We start from the raw sequence: 20,328 nt of genomic DNA on the forward strand, positions 1-20,328 counted from the left end.
AAATTTCAAAAAATTAATTTGTACTTTGGAGCATAAATGCTCCCTTATATTCCTTGGTTTTTCAAACAGATTTTGAAGAGGGAATGAATTAAAAGAGGCAACTGCATTAGCAAGAACAAAGTAGTGAATCAGAGAAATAGATTTTGAATTATTTTGGGGCGGTTACGTTTTAAAGCACAAATAAACATGCTCACTCCTCAGCGTAACCATCAGGAATTTGTGTAAATGCAGCTGAAGTGCAGGCTTTCACTGGTCCACTGTTACCCTCTCTGCCCTGCCTGTTTGTGTACGTGTAGCCCAACCTCACCCTCGGTCAAACAGTCACACAGAGCGGCAGCTCTTTACACATCCATAAATGACTAAGAGTTGAGGAAAGAGACCGAGACAGCAATGCGACATGGTCACTTTGTTTTTTTAAACCTCACACCCTGCGCACTGTCATTGGTTGGGTTCTGCACACCACTGCTCAAAGTTTGACACACAGAAATGTCCCAAACACAGCAAATATTAAGAAAATAACAAAATAAAGACAAGGGTCTGCTGTGGGTTCTACTGGGTTATAAGTGATGATTTTGTATGAGTCATTCTTTTTTTGGAAAATCCTGCATATACATATACATTTATACACCTGCCCAGGCATTTCAGAAGACCAAATATTCAGTGGTTAATTGGTACTGATAAGGTTTTAAGACTGTGAGACTGAGCAGGGGGTGATATTAATTTCCTTCTAGGCTTAATTTCAAGAAGAGGGGATCAGTATTTTACATTAGTTTCTTTGCTGAACTCTTCACCCAACACTTACCTGTAGCCAGACAGAAGGTCAAGGTGACACACCACACCACAGTGGAAACAGCCATTCGGTACTCCAACTTCCTCCCTTTCAAGTACAGCACAGGTCTAACCACAGCCAGGTAGCGCTCGATACACATACAGGCCAGAAGCATGGGACAGCCAATCAGGTTGAACATATTGAAAACTTCTCTTGCCTCATCTATTGGATGTCGAGTGTTGGAATCTTGCCAGGCAATGGTGGAAGAGTCTGTTGAACAGACAATTACACGTTTTGCAGTCACATTTGAAGGTTTTCTAAAGACCTATTCAGATTAACCATTAACATCAGATGAAGGTGGGGAATTAAATATTCACTGAGCTCCTTAACCCCAGTAATTTAACCCATCGTTTCAGAGGGCATTAAGACCATCAGGGAATTGCAGGAAATGTGGAGACAAAAGCCAAAAGAGAAGGCCAAAATATCCACAACTCCAACCAGATCCTGATTGGATCTGACTGAGAATCCGAGGATATGCTGTGGTAGGAACTTGTCAATCATAAATTGCTCAGCCCTAAGGCATACCCTGCTTTATTGTCAATTTTACACTAAATGGGATCATAATTTACGAAATGAACATCATGCTATTTTGAAGAAGACTTGAAACTAGTGATTAAGACTATAATGTCATTAGAAAATGGTTCACTGAGCTAATAAATCAAGTGGGGAGAGGGGTCATTATCTCATAATCTTACATACACTCTGACTTCTTTTTGAAACCAGTGGAGTCGCCCCGTGCTGGACATTAGAATGAATGCAGATTTTACACACTCCATCCATGTATTCTACTGTCTAATGCTAGTAGTAAGCCAGGTTGTCTAGTTTGCAGTTTAAAAATACAAGGACAGCCCAAGACTTCATGATCAACAGTTGACCAAAGACGCAATCTTCAAGGCAGAGTTCATCAAAGTTAACTGAAATACGGAAATAATTCATTTCAGTCCAGTATCTTGAGTTATTTTGAAGAATGTTGTCCCTTAGGGATATAGAGTTAAGGGTCTTGCTTGTCACTGGAGTGGTCACTGTGACTGATCTCTGGCGGTGTTTACCTGAAAGATTGACTTGACCTTGTTGAGTAGACTCGTAAATCAAGCTGACAGGCATTATGCTGAGGTAGATAAGATCCATCATAACAAGATTCACACCTAGAACCTGAAAGACAGAGGTTTAGACACAGGGTTAGATTAAGTGGGTTCAAGTTTAGGGAGGGATGAAATGTTAACAGTTAACGTTCCTGCAAACCACTGATATGTCTACATTTGTCCGTGTTACATGTGTGTAGAGTATTGACATTTCAACAAAAAGTGTCAGATCAGTTTCACATTTCATGTTTATGACCTAACCTTCATATCTGGAAATGGGGGGATGATACAGGCGACAAGGTTAGCAAACCAGTGACCCCAGTTCGAGACATTTTTCAATATTTGTAAGTGTCACACCAGTGGATATTTTTAAGAAGAATTCAGGACAACTTACAGCTGGTGGTGATGAAAAGGGGTTAGGGTTATGCAAATGAGTACATATTTAATTAGATAGTCTCATTTGCATGTCTGTACATAAAATGTTAGACATCTTGTGATACAAAATATAATTGTCGTATGCAAGTAATCAACTGGAGAAATTTTATGGTTATATTTTGTAAAATGTTTTACCCTAATCACAATTTTTGTTTAAAAATGTATGGAATTGTACAATACATATATTCAAAATGAGCTTTTTCTCGTACTGTGAGCCGTAAATCTGTTCCTCAGTTGCACCTACATCAAACTTTTAATACTATCTATATTCTGAAGGTTTTTACAGAGGGGTTGGTTCATATATCATTCATAGCCTGATTTAACACTTTATTAATTGATTTATTGACATTTTATTCCTAAAAAATCGAAAATGGATTTTTCTTTTTGGATTTTGACAGTATTTTCTGATTTATGGAGTGTAACATTTGACTCTTATATGTCTTATATGAAACAACATTAATTTTGAAACTGGCTTTGTCCAATGGTTAGATTTCTTTTCTAAAAATGTATGCAAATTAATGCATATTTTTATTAGATAATGCATCATTTGCATATTAAAACATTACACTTAAACTTATAATGGGTCTTTTTTATGTAAGTAAGTTTAATGGTGCCTTTCTCTATCTGAAGTTCAAGTTTTGGGTCGGAATAATGCAGAAATTTAGAAAAACCTCCACCTGACCTCAACTCAGCTGGATTGCTGAACTGTTACATAACATTAAAATACCTCAGAGCGTGTTGGGAACGGTGTACCTACCTGTGAGGCTGACAGTCTTTTCCTTTCCCACAGAAAAAGCCAAAGCAGAGCAGTGTTGGCCACCACCCCTGTGACCAGGATGAAGATGTCTGTGACAAACCAGATGTCCTCCAATCCCTGTGAGGGACATTGTGTGAAGACAGCAGAAATCTCGGGCTTCAACTTGCTGAAAAGCTGAGGACGCATGCTGCAACCTCAGTGTACAGATACAGATACAGTGTCACTCCTGAGTGAGTCCTGCCAAGTCAAAGAGAATGATTAATAACAATTGACTTCATGAAATGATAGGAGACATTACATTACTCATAAGTAATGACACTGTTGTTCTTTCTGTCCTGCAAATTTAGAAGATTATTTTTGGAAGTAGAGGAGGCATTGTGCAAACTGAGAGTCATTCACTGTGAGCATTCCTGCTGAGTTTTGAAGAGATTTTCAGACTTTCACCAGATGGTCTCGGTGCTCTTTCTGTAAGAATGCTGTGAGCTCTACAACTTCTTTGAAGTGGAGGCATTAATCTCATAATTTGGACAAATGGCTTGAATGAGAAAATATGGTTTTGTTGTTATCGGGTGAACTGACCTTTTAAGTGGGTCTTATTTATGTAGATACAAAAACATAGGTATAAGGCTTGAACATTCTACATAAGCTGAACTCCATTGCAAATTTGAGTAATCTTAGTTGCATTTCATACAAGTTGATGGATCTCAAACATCTTCAAGTCTGAATAAAACCGTTTGAAAGTCATTTTTTTATGGTATAAATTCCAATCACAATCAAATCAGAATAGATGTTATCAATATACTGTGTCCATTCGATCTCAAATTCCCTCTCTGTCCAGCTTACCTCTTTGCATGTCTTTTTTGTCCTCTCTCCTCCGCAGTTTTTACTGTAGTCAGCTCTTGCTTACTCGCACACTGAAAGCCTCTTCAACCCCCTAAACATGCATAAACACCACAAGACTACTCTACAGGGCAGGCAAAACAAATGAGCAGGTGCTGATTTTCCACGCTTAAATGCAAAACTGTATGTTGTATGTGTATCTTTGCATTACATGTGATTTTCATGGCTTGCGGTCTGTTCTACTGCCTGATTTTACTACCAGTTTGACTTTGCATGCAGATCTGCATCTGTAACCAACAACAGCTTTCTTTCTTTCTTTCTTTCTTTCTTTCTTTTTCTTTCTTTCTTATGTAAAAATTGGCCACCTGTCGTATTGATACTCCAAACAAACGGGAAAACGTAGACATCTTTAGCATAATGTTAAAACTTGTATTTCTTCTTTAACTTTAAAAAGGTGCAGTACGAATAAGAATTTTGGTTGAAAACATACAAAACTGAAATTATCAACAGAATGTGGAGGAATAATAGTTTTGATGTTATGACGTCCATGTATTGTGTTGCAATGTTGTGTAGCGGGCCTAGGCTAGCTGGTTACAGCGTAAACACCCACAGCTCCCTGGTGCTCCGAGCTCCCAGCCTGGACCGCTACCTGCTAACTGAGCTAACCAGCCAGCTGCAGGACAGTTAGCACCAGTTAGCATTTAGTCCGGTGATATGCTACCTTGTAAATTTTGAGAGTATGAATTCAAATTCATTGAAGTGGCCTATTCTTACAGATTGCACCTTTAAACAAATAAATATATATATTTGTATGACACTACTGAGTCTAATGTTCAGATTATGTTCTCCAGCAAGAAATCTACAAACTTTCACATTGAAATTCTCTCCACTTCACTCAGCTGCAACACTGAAGCCAGCGTAATAGATTATTAAAATACCAGACTGAGGGAGCAGAATCTGAGACCAGCATGCTTTAAAAATACACTTCTTCTTCTTGATTATGCAGAGAATCGGCACGTTTATGCGTCTGTTTCTCACTTTTGATCAGTGTCAGAATGAGCACATCTGTCAGTAAAGCATCTTTGATTTGGTCAGCTCTCTAGCCTACATAGTCCCATGGAGCAGGTGTCAGTCAAGTCCAGACAGACAAACCACTCTGTCTTCCTCGTGCGTCAGTGTCGCTCTGCAGGCAAATGAGGTCATTTTCTCATTTTCAACTGTCATGACACTATGATGAATTATGTCCCACCTCACCCTCCTTTCTCTCTTCCTTCATCTATTTCCTTCCTTCCTTCATCTATTTTATCCTCTTCCTCTCTTCTGTCAGGATAGCACACATTGAAAACACACGAACCTATCGACTAAACAAACGTCTCTTTATTCAGCTTTTATGGCAGTCTTATTATTACACAACACATAGCTCAATAATAAGCTGTTTAACCCCAACCCCCCTTCAAAAAATGTAAAGTGCAGATTCGTTAGTGTGTTTACTCAAGTCCTTCTATTAAAAATAAAGAACAGCTAGAGTGTAACCTGACTAAAAATATAAAGATTAGAAATGCATGTACACAGAACAGGGGATGATGATAAAGGTTTATGGTTCATTATTCAGTTAAAAACAATGAAATTAGGAGCAGAATCCACAAGTTCAGAGAATTCAAGTGAATCAGAGTTTGTAGGTCGACATGGTTTAGAGGTTCTCCGCCCTCCTGCTCAAACTTTACGTATCAGTGCATGTCTGTGCAGTTTCCAGTGCGGCAAGGACGAAACAGCAGCTTCGCAGTGTGTCTGGCTTCCTCATGTTTTCAGAGAACCTTAGTAACATCACACAAGAAAAAATACATTTTTGGTGCATGATTAAACAACTTACTGTCTGATCCTATCTCAGGATTCAAACCAGACTTTAATTAATTCAAGTTGTGATAATTATTTGCACTTATTATTCCACCCAGGTCTAAATTCCAGACTGTATTTTAGTCATGTGCATCCGTCATGTTCCTGAATCCATCAGTGGCCCTGAATGACTTCGCCAGAGTACCTCACCAGTCAAGCTGCCGACCACAGAACAAGCTTTTGTCATAAATAATTATGTGACAGAATGTGTTGCGGCAGCACAGACAGACAAAAATAAACAGACAGGGACAGAAAAAAAAATACATTTAGTCAACAATTTTTGGAGAGAAAGGAAGGGATCAGTTCAAAATGATCTCTGTATCATTAAATCTTCACAAACAGCACAAAATTGGCCGCATTCAGGAGTTTGCAGCAACGGCGGCATTCTAATCACAGTGTGTTTGCTACCCATTAATCCCTACCGTCAGACTATTTTCTCCACACAGTGCGGAAAAACACCAGGACATATTAACAAGAGCTGTAAAGTGACCCACAGATTTCAAAAGTTCATGTTAAGTCTTTAGTTTTAAAGCAAAAAAAAAATATATATATGTCTAGATTAGACTATGTGGAGTTCAGGAGGGCTGATAGGTGTCCTTTTCTTCACGATAAACTATTAAAAAATCAATCGCTGCTGAGAGATTTGAGCTGCCTAAAAAGTCCTTCATGATCCATCACTGTTCCTTCATAACTGTCACACTTCATAGTAAAACTTCCTGTGTTCCCTTGTTGACTGCCTACTTGAAGTTTTCTTGTACTTTCCGATGACCAAAAGAAAGAAAGACTTTCTCCAGAGACCTCCTCCTGCAGAGTGCAGCAGCAGCAGCAGTCCAGTAAGACTTACGGAAAAATTCCAGTGTTCAGTTCCAAAATTCAGGAGAAGATCACCAAGCATGCAGCAAAAGGGGGAGCTTCTACACCGGCTGCATCTCCTTTTCTACACCTTCTTTTCTTTACTGCTTTAGAACCTAGAAAGTGGAAGACGTAGCTACTGCCATGGCCGCTGTGGTGTCGGGTTAGGGTTGGGGTAGATAGGCGCCGGTGTCGGGTGGGGGTAGGCGGGCACAGCCGTGTTGGGGTTGGGCGGGTACGTCGGGGTGGGATACTGTGGCATCATGTGAGGCTGGCTGTGGGCGGCTGCGTGGGCGGGCGAGGAGGCGGAGGAGGAGGAGGAAGGGAGGTGGAGGTAGAGGGGGGCGGATGGAGCGGAAGGGGCGGAGGGCGCCGTGGGAGTGGGGACCCTCTGCAGGACGACGTGGGGATAGAGCTGAGACTCGGAGCGGTACAGTCCGGGCATGGAGGCCTTCAGCAAACTCTCCTGACTCCTGTGTGAAAGACAGAGAGAGAGCACTCAGACTCAGGCCCACTGGTTCCTACTGAAGATGTAAATCTTTTAAAATAGGCCACTAATACATAGTTTCATATAGTCAGTAGACAATAGTACATTTGTGGGGGACTAATTTCAGCCGATTCCTGACTTTACGAGATGCACTTTAATGCACCATCAAGTCCCTGTCACATGCACTTAGGGTTAGACAGCCAAATTTAACACCTGGTTGTTGGTTTTTCTAACTGATTCTGACTTTATGTTCACATGTTGTGATATTATTATATTATTTCTGGTGTTCCCCATGTTTTGTTCTGTGTGATGTGCCACTTTACCTCTGGTATCCTCTGTTCTCATATCCACTGAGTCCTCCCGTCAGGTAGAGGGGGCTGTCGGGAGCCAGACGGGGGTTCATCCTCTGGGAGAGATGGAAGATCTTGGGAGGAGGGAACGCTTCCCACTCACCCTCTTCTCTCTCCAGCCAACACTCGCTGCGACGGGCCGAGCGCTTGTCTCTGCGCCTGAGATAGGGAGAACTTTGTCAGCTCAGGGGTTCAAGATTGAGAACAGGAAGTTGACGGTTACTTATGACACCCCTTTTCTCCAGTCCTACCTGCTCCGTCCCTCCTTCTTGGCTCGGTCCCGACTGGATCGCTCCTGCAGGCAGCAGATGAGGAAGGACAGGGACATGGCGAGGATGACGATGCCACTGACCACTGAAGCCAACACGGCCACTCTGAGGCCACGGTCCTCTGGTCTGGGGATGGCTGTGGGATGAGGGGAAAAATAGATCATGTTTATCGACAGAAATCAGTAGTGGTCTGCAAGATGTTTCCAACTACTCCAACTGAGGAATTTGACTGATTAAATACAAGATGTGTATATTTACCCACTAAGAACTAGACTAGATTTCAACATCATGTCTCTGCTTTAGCTCTCTGATTGCCCAGGATCTGTTAGAAAGTTCATGGCACAGGTTCTGGCCAGACAGTAAATCAATCATACAAATGTACAAACATGTCAAATGTTCCAGGAAAGCAAATCCCAACATCCTAAAAAGCAACCATTCGTGTACTTTTCATGCATGTCTCCAACATATTTTCCTGGATTGATAAATATATCGTCCCTGTGCGGTCTGTCTGACCTTTTCTCTGCTTTCTGAGTCCTATTTCCTCTCCCCAGTCAGCGGGAGGTTGATTTCACACGTTTGAATTTTTGAGAGGAAAAGTTAGACATGTTCCCTGAACATGAAAAGGTGCTGTGCAAGTTCACCAGCGATGTTTTACATGTAAGCTGCAACCAGATTTCACGCATAACCAGGTGTGAGAAATGAAAGCTAGTCCACACTGAGTGCTGGAGAAAAATAGCAGCTGCTGTGAACTCAACAGCTCACTTAAGAAGAGTGCTCATTTGGAAAACATCAGTGAGGCTGAAAATCTACTTGATTTTCCTAATCAACCTGCGCTTACCTTCGCAGACAGGCAGGTAGTTGCTCCACTGCGGTTTGCCGTTCCTGACATTGCAGTAGATTTTGTCGCTGCCGACCAGCTGGTATCCCTCTCTGCACCAGAAGGCCAACACGCTGCCGATTGACACGCCTGTGCCGGTCTCCACATAGAAGGAGCCCCGACGTGGTGGCAGGACAGAGATACAGGACAGACCTGAGGAGAGAGGAGACAATATAGGTCGATTCATTGATTGACCAAACACTGTGTGACTGAGAGAGACATAAATAAGAAAGACCAGCGGTTTTGATTCATGCCAGCTCAATATACTAATTCGCGTTCTTGCCAAGAGTCAGATGAGAAGATATAAACCACACTCATATTTGTAAAGTAAATATAAAGCTGGAGCCAGGAGTCAGTTAGCTTAGCTTAGCACAAAGACTGGAAACGGGGAAACAGCGCTGTCCAAAAGCAATAAAATCGACCTATCAGAACATCTCAAGTCTGAACAGCGCCAACCAGTTGTACATCAGCCCAAAGCTGGGAATGAGACTCAACAATCAACTATCTTTGTCCAGAATTGCCAACTGCACCTTTAATCCAATAACTTGGTTTTTACACTTTGGATTTTGAAAAGATTTAACATTAGTGACTAGTAACAAAGTTAGTTATATCTTTGGAGGTTCTTGTATGTAGATTTTACTGGCTTTGGTCAGTCAGGCTAGCTGTTTCCCCCGGCTGGAATTTCTCAATGTAACTCCTGTTCTGAGACTCTCCCATGTGAGGACTCCTGAGGGGATAAAGTTCTTTAAATGTTAAGCACAGAGAGAAACAATCGGCAGCAAGTACCAGCTGGAGAGAGGGTGATTGTTGATTGTTGACCCTTGGTGGATTTTGGCATTTTTAGAAAAAGGCCTATGTTTGAATCAGGCTGATAACTTTCATTTCTATCAGGCTCTGTTGTTGTCATTGCACATTTTTAACCTTGCTGAAGATTTAAACTCTATCCACTCTGTCCTAATAACTCTTTCTAACTGCCCTTTTCCGTGCCAGTTTCTACACCTCTTCCCTACACTGTCCTCTCTTTGTTTTCCTGTTGTTCTCTCTTTTCTCTCCTTCTTTCTTGTCTCTTTCTGAGACACAGCTTGGTCCAGAATGTCTGTTATTTACGCTGAGAGCTGAGATTAGCGTTAACATCGGATAGATAGACACAAAGAGATGGAGGGAGGGAGAGAACGAAAGGACTATTTTTATCCTCCTCATGCTACAATACGCAAATACCTCAGAGAGGTCTCGTGATACAGCAGCTATTGTTAGACCGTGCTGCGGGGATTTTTGATGCTCTCAGGAAATCTCATGTAAATCTACAGCATCGCTAGAAGCACAAAACATCCCACAAAGGATCTTCTTCTTCAAAAGGAAAATAAGCATGGTTTGTTTCTGCACCATGGCACATGATAACCGTATGATCTGCAGCTGTTTCACAGGGTTATTGATCAGTGATGACTCAGCAATTACTCGGCCAGATGCTTGGATTTCTGGCCTTAAAAAATTCACTTCTCTGATTCATACTTTGTTAAGGCCTTTATGTTAGACATCAATACGTATCCTGTATCTGTACAGGTTATAATGACTGCAGACAGCTGCCTGATAGAAACCTACAGAAACCTCATCTGGCTTCATTATAGAAGGAAGTGCAATGTATGTATGTGTTCCTATGTAAGAAATGAGTGATTTAGAAAGATGCATTTCCACTTGAGTCATCGACAGAAGCAGGCTTCAACAAAACAAATTATAATTAACAAATTATTCTGTAAGAAAGTCTTTCTAGCACGTGGTAAACATTGTGAAACAGGCGCAGTTTGATTTGATTTATGCGCCGAAACTACTTGGTGAGGTTTAGGAAGAGATCATGGTTTGGGGGTTATGTGAGTTATGTATGTATGTTGCATACATCACATTACGTACGTGATGTTATTTTAGGCCTGAGATGTACTGAGATGCTACTTAAATATCAGGCTCTAGATTTGCTAAAGGCACTATGTTCACTCGCTAGTTGCTAACTGTGTTCTATTCATAGTTTGGCTGGTGGCATTCAATGGGTTAGCTGAGCTTTTTCCCTCTGTAAACAGCTGTCTGTTGTTGCAGGAGAAGAGGTTGATGAGACCGCTAAGGACTGAACCAAAACAGCAAGGCCAGGGGGCGCAAATCCAAAACAATGAGCTTAAAGACACTACAACATATTAAGAATGGATTGGTAATTCTCTGCAGGATTTTCTTTCCATTTTTAATATAAAAATAATAATTACTGCAGCTTGAAAAGAGCTTTTGCTCTGAAAAGAAATGAAGCGAGACAGAAAATTAAAGCGTGGTGTTGGCTGTGCTAATAGGATGTTTTAATGAGTAGTGGCTTGAAGGGCATGTGATGCTGCAGTTTACTTTGCTGTGTCAGTATTAGTGTAATCTGTGTGTGTGTGTGTGTGTGTGTGTGTGTCTGTGTGTCTATACAGAGAGCGAGGGAGATGTCATCCCACTGTAAGACCCTGCGAACATGCAAGCTGCTCTCTGCTGATTAGGAGCGACAGATGGGAGGATTTCTGCAGCGGTAGACACAGAGAGGGAGAGGATCCCGTGATCCTGTGCGGAGATGACAGCATCCCCTCACACACACACGCACACACACACACACACACGCACATCAAGGCACACACAGCAGACACGTGCGTAATGGCTACAGTACAGGGAAACAAGGACAAGCTGACTTTTAAAAGGGGAAACTAAAAGCCATTCTGTTTCCCTTAAGAGACCTTTTACTGATGCTATCACTCTGTGTGCATATGTGTGTATCTGGTGGCCACCACCTTAGACAAAAGCTCACACAAGTGTCCTATAGCTGCATATTATTCTATTCAAAACTTCTCCTCCAAAACACAGCAATATTTTTTTTCCACATTTCAAAACCTTTCAGAATTTTGCCCAAATTATTTGGATTTTGTCGCCAAAGTAAAGTAATGATGGTGGCAAACCCAAATTCCTTTGAAGTTAACAGAGAAACATTTAGTTAGATTTATAAAAAACTGTTTGATAAAACATCAATTGTTTACGTCCTGGTCTGTGCCATGGCCCGGCGTGCACATACAGCACCTGTAATATACTACAATAAGACTTAAAGCAATGATTGATCTCATTCATTAGGTTTGCTTCAGCCCGCCTCATTCTTAAATATAGGTTTGTTTGCCGATGACTCCCAAAATGACATACATTACCATTCCCAAGTCATCGTGATGTAGTGTTACTTTACATACGGGAGGTACGTGAGCCAGTCACAGTTTGGGTAGGTTTAGGCAACACATCTACTCGGCTAGGTGTAAGAAAAGGTTTGGGTTCAAATAAGTTAAGTTATGGATATAATGCAATTTAAGTATGTACATAACTCAGCATAACTTACATAACTTTAATGTGCGACATGTAAGAATTTTAGTTGAAAACTAAAAAAAATTGACCCAATCCAAAGCTCCTGTGCTAGTGGTTTAAACACCAACACTCCCCTGGTGCTCTGAACCATGGATCTTCCAGTTAAAATCTGGATACAGCAAAGGAGGTGGAGCCCTGTTCACTTTTCCTATGAAAGTTGCTCAGTGGTGCACAAAGCCAAAAATGCTCGACTCCCCAGGTATAAAATGTATCCACCATTTTACAGCAGCTTTCTTCACAGTGTAAGCTTATGTGAAATAGTCTTTTTGGGCCCCAGTTCATCACGTGATTACACAGTTTGGCCACTGCGAAAGTTGGCTTCAAGGCCCGGCGCTCTTCCTGGGGGTTTGCTCTGCACAGCTAACTGAGCTAACTAGCTGACGGCAGCTACAGTTAACAGAAATAAGTGGTTACTCTGGTGATATGCTGCCTGTCTTTTGTTTTGAGTATACATTTGACAGGTGGCTGATTCTTACATACAGCACCTTTAACATATGATGATTTTTCACATGAGACCTGTACAGTTGTCTCCTGAGAGAAAGCCCTTGACTTCCTCCCTGTGAAGACTTTCTTGCTCTTAATACTACCTCACCTGACTTCCTCTTTTGCTCCAGTCATAACCGCTATAGCCACTAGAGGTCGGCACCAATGTAAACATTGGTCGTTTAAACCCCCTTAAACAAACAACCAGTGTTGTTGTTTTTTTGGCTATACAATATACTATTCCTGATAAAACACATCATGTTTAATGAAGATTGGACATACACGTGAATGTATCCCTTCTGACAATGCCAAGCTCATTTCTTTGTTTTCACTGCTACAAAAATGTTGCCGTTTGTCAGTGTTATAATCCTGCCATCTGTGTTTGAGAGATGCAAATCTCTTGCTAAAAGGAACAAGAAGGAGTGGAATTTGCATTTGAATTAATGTGATATGATATTGTTTAATTAAATTAGTTGTTTTTTTTTATTAGTTTTCTTTTTAATTATTATCTGATATTCATCTGGTGAGTTAATTAGACTTCATTTCATTAACAGGAGCTGTCCCAAAATGATCTTCAGCAAAGACTGACACACGGCGCAGAACAACAAAGTTATCTATTTCCTGCCCACGTGGGGACATTGATTATTATTTGGCACGGTAAATTAACTTTCAATATAATTTTTATTGGGACTACGTTGGGCTTTACTGTGTAGCTTGTTATATCTACAGTAGAATTAGTAAACAGTTGCCCAATTAGAGAATGTTGAATTTAATTGGGCAGCCCAGGGCCACACTGGCTGTTATTAGCTGACCACCGCTGTCGGGTGTGTTCACTATGAGCTGTGTATTCCTGCTCACAACGTGCCAGTTGTGTTTTTAACAGTCTGTTCAAGTCCACCTGAAATCACATTCAGTTATCCCTTTTTGTATTCAAACATTTTTTTATTCTTATGTATTGTTAAAGGTGCAGTATGTAAAACATTAAAATATTAAAATAATCAACAGAATATAAAGAAATAACAGTTCTGACATTATGCCGTCTATGTATTTTGTTGCAAAGGTATATAGTCTTCTAAAGTAAGCACGCTAACCAGCTAGCCCCAACATGTCCTGGTCCAAAGCTCATGTGCTAGCAGTGTAAACACTGACACATACCCAGTTCACCAAATTCTCAATATGGACAACTAGCTGCACGGCTAACCGAGCTAACTAGCTAACAGCAGCTACAGTTAGCGGTTACTCTGTCCCCAATTTGTTTTGAATTCAACTGGTAGTCAATTGTTACGTATTGCACCTTTAATAGCTTATTATCAAAAGAAAGTATCAGGAATAATCCTTGTGGCCGAAAGCTGAAGGGGCGTGTCACATGTTCATTGGAACTTTTTTCACAGCTGCATGCTGTAGAACCAAAAAAAACGAGCTAAAAGATGCTAAAACGCCCCGTAAAGCTGAGGGGAACTGCAGAGTTGTGTGATAATTCTCTGTGGTTTCATCATTACCATCCATATAAATGACTTCATGTTAATGTTACACTCTGTCAGCCTGTTAGCTCACTAACAATGCCTTGTAAGACACCATTAGCTCATTAGCTAATGTATGTAATGTGTACAGCACTGGTCTGGAGACTCAAACACAGTCACAGGACTTAAATCTGGAATGCAGCTCCATAAGCCACCTCACACACCCACACACACTCGCCTGCCCAAGAGAACGCCTTTACCTCGATAAAGGCAAATTAAATATTAAACACATTACGTGACACTCTGTTTTAAGAATCCAGCTGAGGTGTTTTTTCGTTGGCTGTTGCCACGCACGCCTCAGCAGGAAACTCCTCAGCCATCCCTACAAACCCCAAGACACTGAAATAACACCTACCTCCCTCTGAGTTGACATGCTATAGTAAACAGAGAAGAAAATGAATGCCAGTGTGAAGTGGACAAACAGAGCACCCTGAGTGGAGCCCAGCATCAATAAACAGAGATAATGCCGAAAAGAAAATGTGTGTTGGTTCAGGCTGAAATCTGTACTAAAGTCCAGGTAGTGACACCACATTAGTTCTGTGTGTGTTGACTCTGTGCTCTGTTTGCTCCTTCGTGTTAGTTCACCCCCATTCAGAAAGCTTCTCTGTCATCGTGGAAACTGTGGGTTGCCAATCAAAGTGTTCAGCTGCCAGTGTGGTGCTAATTTACTTCTGGACCCCCCCAAACCTGGCAACCCGACACCGCCAGCCAAACATCCACTCTGCTGTATTCTTCTCTCGTCTCCGTCGGGGAAGCACTCGGAATAGTTTGTGATTAAATAAAGATTAGGCTCTCTGCATTAAAGATTCAAACACACACACACACACACACACGTTCACATACTCACAGAATGAGTGAACAGAACAAACATATACTCGCTAGATGCACCCATGGCATGCACATGTATGAAGACAGCGCAGTGACATAAAGCTTGCATGCCATCTCCACCCTTATCCACCGTTCACTGTTTATGTATACTTGCAGGGACCTTTACTAACTCTATTTACTTTCCTGCCTCATGAACCCCAGATTTAAGAACTTACCCTGTAAACTGGTCCAAATCCGCGCATAGCCGAGGCTGAGATACCAGTATCCTGACTTGTAACCCTGGGATTGGTCAAGCTCCACTGGATAACACTGGATCAGACCACATTAACTTATTTTCTGTTCTACAAATGTAACTGTAACTAACCTATGAGAATGAATGATAACTGTAAGATATTTATGAATGGCAACATGAAAAGCAATGCCTGCCAATGGGGACAGTTGAGACAGTCACCTCTCTTTGCAAGCCATCAAGGTCGAGTGTCATGTCAGATGTTGAAATGCGCAGCACAGAGGACAGATGTTTATCGGTCAGTCGTGCTTGTTGTAGTTCAGTCATGTCACCATCTTGACAACCGCTCAAGGATGTTATATTAAATGCAACCGCTATCGAAACTTGTCACTTGTTGTCAAAAGGAAATGCAGACAGCGCCCTCTGTCGGAACCAAGGTATTAATACTGTAGCAATGTGGACTCACAGTAGTCGTTTGCCTCAGGATTCATTAACGTGCTGCCTCTTATTGATTTTTTGGATCTTGTTTTATTTTTTTGAGGACTTTGTGGGCCAGATTGAGATGATTGGCTGTATTTTGCCCATGTGTGGTATAGATTATATTTGAATTTGCCTTGTTTTTTTTGTTTTTTTGGCCAATAAGGATGCAGCAGGCATGTTTATAAGCATATCTCAACTACAGTATTTTAAAGCAGTTTAAATGATTTTTGGCCTCTTGGAGGCAGTGGAACAAGCTATAAATACAACATTGTCATATTATCACATACTAACACTCAGTTGATGTAGCGAACACGTTAGCAGTGAGTTGCGTTTTTGCACATCTGGTAGACATAAAGCAACAATAGCATTCACTTAGAGTTTGCATAAATGACGGCAATCTGTCTTTCTGTATCTGACAAAATGTAAATAATATATCCCTCTCCTTTTAGCTCTGTTTGGGTCTCCACCAACTCCTAAGGGAAGCTAGTTAGCTGCGATGAGATTGAACCAAAACAGTATGCATGTGCTTCTTAAAACCGAAATACTCCATGGGTCTAATGGGAACTGCTGAGTCAGGTGGTAATTCTCTGTGGATCATCAATTGTTAAAATATAAATCTTGACTAGTGTAGCTTTAATGCTAGCATCCCCAGATTTGAGGTGTTAAAGAAGCCATCGTCATTGTGTTTTCTCACAACACAGTATATGTTCTTCTACTTCGAGGACTTTTTATGTGAAAGCAGTATACTGCAACCCCAAGTTAGAAGTTAAAAGACCGAATTAAAGACTCTTCCTCCTCCATGCTTGGTCACTTTTCCCTGGATAAAAATGGTTAAAAATAAATTTAATCTGAGTCAGACTTTGCCAAACGCTAAAAGTCTGAGTTGAAGCTAATGAAAGATGGCACTCATGGCTGACGGCTGACTAGCTTCATCTCGTTCGTCCTCGTGTTCCTGTCGGATTCTTCTCCTCCTTGAGTGTTTTTTGGTCCCTTTGCTCCAGCTGCCCCAGCTTTATGTGATCTGCCTCAACACAACATCAGGCTTCTCTGTCCTCTCCATCAGTGTATCTATTTCTGTGGCACCTCCCTGATGCGTGGTATCACAACAGATTACCTAATCCCCTCGGCTCTCGCTCTGCTTGCGAAGTGTGTGTGTTTGTGTGTGTGTATGTGTGTGTGTTCCTCTGCGAACACATAAAGACATGCATGTTTGCCCCAGCCTTGCATTAGCGCTTGTGTACAGTGAGTCCCAACTGCTAGCAGAGTGAATTAAAGTATATTAGACCATTTGTATGGGCACATTTTGAGAGTTTATTTTCTTTTGGGTTGATGCTTTATGAAGAAACCAGAGGCAGAAGCCGAAAGGTAACTGGCAGGTCCTTTTAGTGGCAGCTTTGGCAGGATCAGATGGAGGATAATCTGTCCAGTTAAACAGAGCAGGGACAGTAGGGCTGATTTTAAGCTACGGACATCACCAATTGACCGTTAAACCTTACTGACATGCCAGGAGGCAGTAACAATGGACTTACAACCTTCAGCCTTCCACAAGCTTGGCTGAGCCTGAATGTTCAATGGATTCCGTAAATACAAAAGTTTAACTGCATCTTCAGCCACAGTGGATGTCACTTCTGGAAATGTAGGTAATAAAATCAGAAGTATTTAAATAAGTATTGTCATTTCCAACAACCTGCTATTAAGTGCTGTAGTAACGAGTCCTAAAACTCCACACTTCTGGTTCCCTCATCTAAAAGTCAGTAGGTGTTTTGAATGGGCTTTTGGTTAAATTCCTGAAATAAGGTCTGTTGTTACCACAGGCTTAAGATATTTACAAGTTTTCTTCTACGAAATAAAATTCATAATTAAATGCCCCACAATTGAATTATTTGGCATTTACGTGTTTTAAAAATGGCGGTTGCTAACAAATGGCTAAATAAGACTACAAGGACGTTGTCAGGGACGTTAAACGTCATCATGGCAAACACAGACTCACTAGTCCGTCTTTACACGTGGACTTTAGTTGCAAACTATTCTAACTCTAACTTTACAATGTACAAGTTCATTAATCGATTTATAGAAAACGTGTATAGTAATTGTGCAGCAAGACGCTGAGTAGTGGTAACATTTAAGTCATGCGACCACAATGTAGTCTGTTTATAACCTACTAGCATCTGTGACGTTCAATAATTATTTATTTAATCCAAACAAAAGGCCGAAATATTAAAAAAATTACCTTTATAGGGGTTTTATGTGCCATGCCTTATTATTTCTTGGCTGGAACAAGTATGCTAACTTCCTAGAGTTCCGACTGGTTTCCTGGCACAAAGGCTAACTCCCTCTAAAAATGACAAGCTGCTAATGTTACACTTTTGGCACATTTTTTAAAGGAGGTGCTGATGTGCAGATTTTGTCACATTCTGCCAGTTCCAGGCTAGCTCCTTCTCCGTTTTTTATGCTTAGCTAAGCTAACAGGGTGCTGACTCCAGCTACATTTCTAGTGTAGATGTAAAGGCATGATGGGAGACGTGAGAGTCGTATCGGAGACTGTCATTTCTGTCAAACTATGGAGCTTGTGGTTTGATGTGACACGCTGTGCCAAAACACCGTCCAGATGAGATTTTCGGAGGAGTCTCTGCTGCGTCTTCCCTTTCATTCCTCCTGCCCCTTCAGTTGTTGCCATCCAGCTTCAACCATCAGGACAGAGAGAAGGCTCATTTCAGACTCTCCCCCAGTGACTTTGTTCAGCAAGCGGCGCTAGTTTTAAGCCGTGGGAAGGTAATAATGAAGTTGAGTCGCTGCCAGCAGCCATATTGGATTGACAGGCAGAAGACAGAAGGAACTCTTTGTCTGAGGCTCGCCAAGCCTGAAGGCTCAGTAGTGACGATAGTGTGTGTCGATGACAGAAATACCCCTGGCACAGAGTGTACTTATGTGTGTGTGCCACTGAGTACGAAAGTGTGGGTCCCCACAGAAAGTCTTCCTGTGGGTCATGCATGTTTGATATCAGGAAATGGCCTATGTTAAAGTTTAGATCTTTGCCAAAGTGCTCCTCTCCTTTGTGTCGCTGCTTTCCAAAAAGAAACCTTTGAGGAAAAAATTATCATAAGTGAAAATTCTGTTACAATATAATTATAATTTGTTTCTTTTGTATGTGAGATGAGAGATTTTGCAGTGCCAATGTGAGACACATGAGTGAAGGTAGATTTCTCTCAGAGCTCCCAACACACTCCTAAAAAAAAACAAAAACCTCAAATAGACATACGTAATTGGCTTCAAAATACACTGGCACCTACCTGCTACTAGTTAGTGTGCATCTGTATTCTGAGGTGTTAGCGTGTCATTAACAGGATTTCTTGTGCCAGAAATAGCCTGGAATAGACAAAGGTAATTGGCTTTGCGTGTAAGTTAATCAGATTAAAGGCAGTGTAACATTTCACATTTACGTTATAGGCTTTTGGCTGACGATCGTATCGAAAGAGACTAAGAGTGAAGAATAAGCAGCTTATTGTCATCGTGATGCTGTTTTTCCGAAATTGAACGTTGCTCTTTGTTTTTGTTCAGGAAGCTGGAGTCTTTTTGAATATTCATCCACTCATAACTCCAAGCACTTGGTTCTGGTCTCTGACTACTTAATTGCACACCATTGCTTTACACTCCGGTGCTTCCTTTTGATAGGAATGAAACAGAAGAGAGGGGTTCATTCCTTCAGGGACTGTCTCAGAAAACTGCATTAAGTAAAGACAAAATCTAATTTCAGGAAAAAAATAATACCACAGACGGTCAGGATTCACCCTAAACTCCATCTTGGCAAGATTAAGAGGCAGACTACCTGCTAGGTAACTGATATAGGCTTCATTTAGGGATTTACACTAACATTAACTCTCACACACTCTTAGGTTAATAGGTTGTGTTACCGTGTTAGTTTTTAGGCTTACGGCTTTTCTGAGGCTGAAATGTCCGCTGCGGGCATCAGCGGGGGGTCAACCTGGACACTAACCACCCCGCTGTGCCTGCTCACTCTTAGCACCAATACAGGTAGTCTGACTTTGACTTAAGATGAAAAGAATATTGCAAAATGTAGCACACAACTATACATTTAAGAAGAAAATGATGCTTACTGATTTGTATTTAATATTCTTGAGTGGTTTATGCCTTTCCATTAATTTTATTGAGCTCCACTTTTGATTCTGGCTTGTTTATTCGTCTGTGATGTGCAATACACATCACAGATTACTGAGCTAGTTTGTTGCATCCCTTGTCCGCCTCCTTGTTCCTACTTTATCACATCACATTTATATATCTAATAATTATAATTATTTCTGCTTTCTCGTTATGTTCCTTTCATTCAGAGTTTTATTTGTTTTTGTGCTTGTAAAAGATCTTGAAAAGTTAAAAAAGGTCAAAGTCCGCACCAACAGAAGCTCCTCTCTCCCACAGAAAACACTGCTCTTGAAAGCCTCATCAGTAGCCCCGCCTTTAATTCAGTGACTTCTCGACATCACACTATGACACTGTGTCACACATTTGCATAATGTATGCCTAGCAGCTAGTTTGGTACGTAAGAAATGATTTAGCAGAGCTGCTCTGTTGTTGTTAGCGGTGCTGAGTCAGGCGCGTGTGTGCTGACCAATCAGGGCAGACTGGGTATTAGGAAGGGGGGACCTTAAAGACACAGGTGCTAAAACAGAGCGTTTCAGACAGAGGGGGAA

The 20,328-nt window shown here is 41.3% G+C and overlaps 1 protein-coding gene across 1 annotated transcript in view; it reads right to left on the reverse strand.

The window, feature by feature from the left end:
- Positions 1-5,300: 5,300 nt before the first annotated feature.
- Positions 5,301-20,328, reverse strand: part of LOC141008689 (uncharacterized) — a 30,822-nt gene continuing 15,794 nt past the window's right edge. The window contains exons 5-8 of the mRNA XM_073481139.1: positions 8,633-8,880; positions 7,777-7,930; positions 7,499-7,684; positions 5,301-7,161 (exon numbers count right to left, since the gene is read on the reverse strand). Coding sequence (XP_073337240.1) covers positions 6,825-7,161; positions 7,499-7,684; positions 7,777-7,930; positions 8,633-8,880 — 925 coding nt within the window. The 3' untranslated portion in view covers positions 5,301-6,824. The remainder of the gene's footprint in view (positions 7,162-7,498; positions 7,685-7,776; positions 7,931-8,632; positions 8,881-20,328) is intronic.

The sequence above is a fragment of the Pagrus major genome, chromosome 14 (assembly GCF_040436345.1).
Source record: "Pagrus major chromosome 14, Pma_NU_1.0".
NCBI lineage: Eukaryota > Metazoa > Chordata > Actinopteri > Spariformes > Sparidae > Pagrus > Pagrus major.